The sequence below is a fragment of the Macrotis lagotis genome, chromosome X (assembly GCF_037893015.1).
Source record: "Macrotis lagotis isolate mMagLag1 chromosome X, bilby.v1.9.chrom.fasta, whole genome shotgun sequence".
Taxonomy (NCBI): domain Eukaryota; kingdom Metazoa; phylum Chordata; class Mammalia; order Peramelemorphia; family Peramelidae; genus Macrotis; species Macrotis lagotis.
The window spans coordinates 696,978,374-696,985,526 of NC_133666.1; the positions used below are offsets into that span (position 1 = coordinate 696,978,374).

The 7,153-nt window shown below is 56.7% G+C and overlaps 1 protein-coding gene across 2 annotated transcripts; it reads left to right on the plus strand.

Annotated features, from left to right (window-relative positions):
* The first annotated feature begins 363 nt into the window (after positions 1-363).
* LOC141502031 (tubulin alpha-3 chain) lies at positions 364-6,489 on the plus strand. 2 transcript variants are annotated; one of them, XM_074206567.1, is made up of 5 exons: positions 364-453; positions 1,892-2,114; positions 2,918-3,066; positions 4,082-4,762; positions 6,109-6,489. In XM_074206567.1, the coding sequence occupies exons 1-5, from the start codon at positions 451-453 to the stop codon at positions 6,403-6,405; spliced, it is 1,353 nt and encodes a 450-aa protein (XP_074062668.1). In that variant the 5' UTR covers positions 364-450; the 3' UTR covers positions 6,406-6,489. The 2 variants fall into 2 exon arrangements, with proteins under 2 accessions (XP_074062668.1, XP_074062669.1); XM_074206568.1 differs by lacking the exon at positions 364-453 and adding an exon at positions 621-708.
* Positions 6,490-7,153: the final 664 nt, after the last annotated feature.

A 7,153-nucleotide genomic window follows, 5' to 3' on the forward strand; every position in this document is an offset into this window, starting at 1 on the left:
AGGCTCGGGCTGGCCCCCACGAAGCCGGAGCCCCCCAACACCGGGAGACAAGAACGGAGGGCCCTGGGCTGGGAACCCCCAGGCCCCCTCTCCTTTCCCGGGGGCACAGGCATTTGGAACAGGGGGAGAGCCCCTCCCTTGAAGGCGGGGGAGGGGAGGGGAGGGGGCCGTGCGCAGGCGCAGAAGTCCTGGCGCCCACGGCCCCCCACGCAGCCTTCGGCCGCCTCACCGGGCGACGGCGCAAGCGCAGTCTCCTCGCCCCGTGCTCCAGGAGCCGCGTGGCGCCCGCGCTGCGCGCGCACCTCGGGCCGGCTCAGCCAATGAGCGCGGGCTGCGGAGCCGCTCGGCCAATCAGAGGGCAGCGCGGCGCGGGCGGCGCGCGCAGAAGCCCGGGAGCGCTCAGTCGCGGGTCCTCGAGGGCGGCGGCCGGGTCGCAGTTGGCGTCTCATCATGGTAGGGGCGGCCAGTCCGCGCGCCCCGGGGCCCCCCCGGCCCGCGAGCCCCCCAGGGAGCCGTCCGCCGTGGGGGGGACCGGGGCCCCCTCGCTTCCCCCCTCCCCGGCTCGGGGTCCCCGGCCCGTGGGGGGAGGGGAGCGTCGCGCAGTGATCTCCGGGCCCTAAGCCCGGGCCTGGGGCGCCCCCGGAACCCAGGGGTGTGACGGGGGGCGCCCCAGCCTCGGGTCCTCCCCGTGAGGCCAGCGGGTGGGCTGTAAGCATTCAGGAGGCGCCTAATCCGTGCAGGCGGCTGTGAGGGCCCCGGGAGGGGGAGGGGCGCGGGGGGCTGGGCAGAGGGCAGGGGGCTGGCAGCCCCCGCCTCCTGGGGTGCTTCGGTGGGCGGAGGCCGAGCCCGGGGGCTGCCAGGGCCATCCAGAAGGGAAGCCGCGCCCCAGCCCAGCACCAGGCGCTTGGGCCGGATGCCCTCCCGACGGACCTGCGGCTGGGGAGGAAGGCACGCACGCATTGAGCACTTGCTGTGTGCCGGCCTGCCCCTCGCTGTGGAAGCCCCCCGGAAGGACGCCACTATGTAGGACACAAATGACAGGGAGGCCCGCTGTGGCCAGGGAGAGCCAGGCGAGCTCAGAGCGCTGTGCCACCCGTCCATGCCAACACCTTCCTCGCAGAGTGCAGTCCGCCAGGCCCCAAGTTAAAGGCAAAAACCCCCAGTCTCTTGACCTGGAAGGTTTCTGAAGCAATGATCTTCAAAACTGTACAAACCCCAAAATTCTTAGCATTGGGTGAGGGGTCCACCCCCCCTTTGGATAGTTTGCTGGGAGCTCAACCTATTTTTGGGGGGGGGTTGGCAAGGCAGTGGGGTTAAGTGGCTTGCCCAAGGCCACACAGCTAGGTAATCATTAAGTGTCTGAGACCGAATTTGAACTCAGGTCCTCCTGACTCCAGGACCAGTGCTCTACCCACTGCACCACCTAGCCACCCCAGAGCTTAACTTCTTTAGACATCCTGGCAATTTCCTTTTGAATTATAAAGTTTAGCCGTTGATTAAATTGGATTTAGGGTGTGAAAATAAAAAAAAAATAGGAATTTTTAAAAGGAGTGAGAGTGATGAGCTTCCTTCCAAGCAGTGGTTGCAGGCTTCATTGGGACTTTCTGTAGCCTAGCCCTTTCAGGCTGCTCCCTCACTGCTGGGCTGCATCTGGTACATTCCAGCATAGTTCTGCCCAGGTCAGCTGGTCCGCACAATCTTAGGCAAACCTAATCCTGTTTTTACGTCTGTTTCCGTATCGGTAAAATGAGGATGACAGTGTTTTCCTTACAGTCCTATTGAGAAATAAGAAATAGGAATCCTGAAACCATAAGACACAAAAAGGTGTATTTTATATTTCACGAACCTCTCCGTGTCCTGGAAGAGTAACTGCTTGTTTTCCTTTTCCTAGCGTGAGTGTATCTCCATCCATGTGGGGCAGGCTGGGGTCCAGATTGGCAATGCCTGCTGGGAATTGTATTGTCTGGAGCATGGGATTCAGCCTGATGGTCAGATGCCAAGCGATAAAACCATAGGTGGTGGGGATGATTCCTTTAATACATTCTTCAGTGAGACTGGGGCCGGCAAGCATGTGCCCAGAGCTGTATTTGTGGACCTGGAGCCCACAGTGGTTGGTATGTCCTCTGTCCCTGAGGGAGCTCGGGGTAAATAGAGTCTGGAGCGGGGTGCAGAGCAGGGTTGGGGGGAGGAGAAAGGGGCTGCAGTGGTCCTTTCCAAAGCGCCCATGGAGTTAACCTGGTTTGCAGAGGCAGACATGCACTTGCTCCTTCACTTGCTGTGTGGGCAGCATGCCTGGAAGGATTCTTGGACTTGAGCTCACGAGGCTGCCCCCTGGATCTAAGTGGTCACCACAGATTTCAGGCTGCCTGGCTGCCATATAGTCCAGCCATTTCAGGATAGGATTCCTGGAGACCTTGTCCCAGAAATACTCAACATCTAGCACTTTTTTGAATGCTTCTAGCAATGAGGAACTTGCTCATTTATAGAATGTGCTCTGTTTCACTTTTGGAAAAAAGTGAGAAATGTTCAGAGTTCTCCTTAAGGGGAATTTCAGTCTGCCTCCCAGTAGCTAATTCCTACCAGTCCCAGTTCATCTCTCTGGAGACCAAGAGACTTAAGTCATAAATCTCCTGGGCACATGACAACCTGATGTTGGAAGGCAGGTGATTGAGGGCTCACTGCAGTTACATTGTGGTGCATTGACTCTGCTAATTTAGAAAATTCACTTTAATCCTTTTAAGAATTGTAATCGGATTTGGAGTGCTTGGAGCCACTGTTAACACTTAAGTCTTTTATCATCTGGCTTTGGGAAGTAGCTCCTTTACAGGATTCATGAGGGTCCCTGAATTTACTCCTCTGAGTGTCTAAGCACAACATGCCAAGTGAAATAACCAGCCCCAAACTCATTTTGTCATAGATGAAGTCCGGACGGGCACGTACAGGCAGCTTTTCCATCCAGAGCAACTGATAACTGGAAAGGAGGATGCAGCCAATAATTATGCACGAGGCCATTATACCATCGGAAAGGAGATTGTTGATCTGGTCCTCGATCGGATCCGCAAACTGGTAAGAGCCCAGTGACCAGGGCAGTGGGAAGGCACTGGTTTCCAGGTTTGGGGATACTTGGTTCAATGATTCTTCAGGTTTTTGGTCAAGTGACTCATTTAACTGGCAGAAATGCAGCCTGACCAACCACCCTGGGTGGATCATGGGAAATGGGGCAGGAACCCACCTCCTTAAAACATCAGCTGTTGAGTGGGCTCCATACCTTTCTTTGGCTGGGGGAGGGGGGGGGCAATTGGGATCAAGTGACTTGTCCAGGGTCACAGTGTCTGAGGTCATATTTGAACTCAAGTCCTCCTGACTCTGGGACTGCGCCACTTACACAAGGAGAAAGCCTGGAGCCCCAGCCCTCGAAGAGAGTCTTTGTGGGAGAGGGCAAGGCAGGAGATGAGGGAGGCTTCCCAGGGGAAGTAAGAGTCGAACTGCGTCCTGAAGGAACATGGAGACTGGATGGGATGAAGTTCCACCAGGGAAATGGAGGCTGGGGTGCTGGTCCTGCAGCTCAAGTGGGGTGGGGACACAGGCAGCCATGTGCAGAGTTAGTTCAATGATGCAGCCAGTCCAAGGAAGCCAGGAATGAGGGGGAGGGTCTCACATTCATTAAGTGCCAAACATTCTGCACAAGCCCCTGGGAGGTGCCAGGCCCACTCAAGGGGAGTCTGGGTGGGCCCTTGTTTTATGCCCATCTAGTGCTGTGGTGCCTGCAATGCCCTAGCAGGATTTGAATTCCGCATACCTTGCCTTGCAGAATTGGGGGGGGGGGTGATGCAGACAACACTGGAGAAGCTTCTCTGCCCTTAGCCCTTCCCAAGAGAATCTCTGGCCTGCCCACATTCACTTATTGGACTTAAGCTCCAATAAATAGGTGGTCTCTGGTGTCCCAGAGGCTCATTAAGGGTCACAGGTTCTGGTCAGAGAGTCTAGCCTGCAGCCATCAGGTGGGGAGGTGTGGGGGCATGTCAGCAGCCCACCTGGAGGGCTCATGCCCTCTTTGGTGACTGGTGGGTTTTCTCCTCAGGCAGATCTGTGCACCGGGCTGCAGGGATTCCTCATCTTCCACAGTTTTGGAGGAGGCACCGGCTCTGGCTTCGCCTCTCTGCTCATGGAAAGGCTCTCTGTTGATTATGGCAAGAAGTCTAAGCTTGAGTTTGCCATTTACCCAGCCCCCCAGGTCTCCACGGCAGTTGTGGAGCCCTACAACTCCATCCTTACCACTCACACGACCCTGGAACACTCCGACTGTGCCTTCATGGTCGACAACGAAGCCATATATGACATATGTCGGCGGAACCTTGATATCGAGCGGCCCACCTACACCAACCTGAATCGTCTGATCGGGCAGATTGTCTCCTCCATCACGGCTTCCTTGCGCTTCGACGGGGCACTGAATGTCGACCTGACGGAATTCCAGACCAACCTGGTGCCCTATCCGCGGATCCACTTTCCTCTGGCCACCTATGCCCCCGTTATATCGGCCGAGAAGGCGTATCACGAGCAGCTGTCTGTGGCGGAGATCACCAATGCCTGCTTCGAGCCTGCCAACCAGATGGTCAAGTGTGACCCCCGCCACGGCAAGTACATGGCCTGCTGTATGTTGTACCGAGGGGATGTGGTCCCCAAAGATGTGAATGCTGCGATTGCCACCATCAAGACAAAGCGTACGATTCAGTTTGTGGATTGGTGCCCCACCGGATTCAAGGTAATCTGGGGTCCCTGGGGTCATGTCTCAGTGGCACAAAGTAGTTGAGCTACCTGTGCATTAATAGTTTATGATCAGACTCCCGATTCAGAGGCAGAAGGCACTGGGGAGGGTAGAGGGGGAGGGCTTAGCCTCCAAATCTAAATGGATTTAAATTGCACTATGGATTCTGTACAACATTGAGTTGTGGGGGAAAGTTGAGCTTACTCTTTCTGGACAATTCTTGCTCCTTGGTGTCTGAGGTGTGCCCCCCACCCCAACTCCACATTAGAGCTGAAATCACGTTGAAGGGGCTTGGGGAGTTGCTGCAGCCCTCCAACTCCTGTTTAGAACCTGTAGCTCCTCCTATATGGAATGGTCTATCCAAAGGAATCCTCAGGTATTTCCTCTCGAAAATGGGCTTTGTGAAGGGGATCTTTCAGCAGCCACAGGGACTTGGGGACCAAGGGAAAGGACCCCCCCCCCAGCTGTGTCCTCTGCAGCCTTCCTCAGGCCGTGCTTGGCCGGGGCACCCAGAAGGCTGATCTGAGATGGGGCAGCCCCAGAGCAGGTTGCAGGGAGCAGCCCACAGCCGGCTCCCATGGCCCTTTCCAACCACCCAGACTTAAGCAAAGTTGGCTGTTTTGTACTGAGGTAGGACTAGAGCGTGATCCCTGATGAATCCCATCTTTGACCCCGTTCATGCCTGTGTCGGTAGGTGGTGAATTCTCTGTCACTGGAGGCGTTCAGACAGGCTGGATAACCCAGGGATGGAGAGTGTAGGGACCTTCCCAACCCTGGTCTGTGGCATCTTGTGTCCCAGGGAGCTCTGGACTGGAGCCAGAGCAATGGGTGTTCTGTTGTTAGTGGGGCACTTCTTGGGACGTGTGTAAGACCTGACTCCCCCCTACCATCCTCACCTCTGCTGGACACACTCACTGTGCTCCTGGTGATGCTTCCCTTAATGTGTCCTTGCTTCCTCCTCCCTGTATAAAATTTGTCTTGAAGGGGAATGGCCTGGGACCTGTGCTTCTGGATCCAGAACAAGTGTCACATCTTTTCCCTGCCAGTTACTTTGCCCTGGTCACTGGAGGCAGGAGCACCCTGCCTCTCTTGGGGGGCTGCTCCCAAACCTCTGGTCGATCTTCTCTTGTGGAACAGGTGGCCCAGGGGAGCAGGATGAGAGCCGATGGAAATGATGTTGCTGGGACTTGGGTTCACCCTCTGCCTGGAGCCTCCAGGGAAAGTGGCTGCACCTTGGTGTCCTGGAATGGATGCCAATCAGCACCAGGGAGGGGAGCCTGCTCCTCTGGGAGTTGGCCAAGCCAAGTCTGCCATTGACAGTTACCCTTCCCTCTACTTGACAGGTGGGCATCAACTACCAGCCTCCCACCGTGGTGCCTGGCGGTGACCTGGCCAAGGTGCAGCGGGCCGTGTGCATGCTGAGTAACACCACGGCCATCGCAGAAGCCTGGGCCCGTCTGGACCACAAGTTTGACCTGATGTACGCCAAGCGGGCCTTCGTCCACTGGTACGTGGGGGAGGGCATGGAGGAAGGTGAATTCTCGGAGGCCCGGGAGGATCTGGCCGCTCTGGAGAAAGATTATGAAGAGGTGGGCGTGGATTCGGTGGAGGCCGAGGCCGAGGAAGGGGAAGAGTACTAGTGGATGAGGAATGCTGGAGCCCCTCACTTCCTGCCCCTACAAGTATAACTGATCACATAATTTGCACAAATAAACATTTCTGTATCAAAGTGTATTTTGGCTCTTGTTCCTTTCCTTGTTCCCCACCAACACTACCGGTGCCACTTCACTGGGATCCCCTCCTGGGTGGGCCACGAGAGGCAGGGACTCCCCTGGGCTTCTCACTCTGTCAGCTCAAACTTTGGAAAATGCTTTTCTGCCCCTGCCTAAGGCCACTGGAGAGAAGAGAAACAGGAAGCCAAGCCAGCTCCTGGAAGTGAGGCTGAGAGTCCCGGGAGCCCCCAGTGCCTAGGTGCCAGCCGCTCCCCAGCCCCTCCCAGGCTCCACCTGGACCCTGGAGCAGAGGTTCTGTGCAGTCCTGGGTGGAGCCACCAGGGGGCACTCCCTCCTCAAAAGTGAGTGGACGGACGTGGAGTCATTCTTTGCCTTGCCCACAACCAAGTGGAAGAAAGCTTGGGGTCTGGAGACCAAAGGGACCAACTTGCTACCTGTGTGAGCTCGGGCAGGTGTGATCTCCAGGCCTGCCAAGTGACGGCCGGCGCCCCTAAGCACCCGATCCCCAGAGGGAGGCTCCCAGCAACGGACAAAGGACATTTCCTAAAGTGAAAATTCTTCCTTTTGTCTGTCACAGGCCCTTGGGCCGCTGGGAGGCTCCAGAGCCTTCCCAGGGATGGCTTGGCGGTTTGTAGGCTCCCTCAGGGAAAAGATT

What these genes read in the sequence shown, in the direction of transcription:
- LOC141502031 (XM_074206567.1), top strand. An exon ending in TCGATCGGATCCGCAAACTG is followed by an intron (nt 3,067 to 4,081) that starts GTAAGAGCCCAG and finishes TTTTCTCCTCAG; the next exon opens with GCAGATCTGTGCACCGGGCT. An exon ending in GGTGCCCCACCGGATTCAAG is followed by an intron (nt 4,763 to 6,108) that starts GTAATCTGGGGT and finishes TCTACTTGACAG; the next exon opens with GTGGGCATCAACTACCAGCC.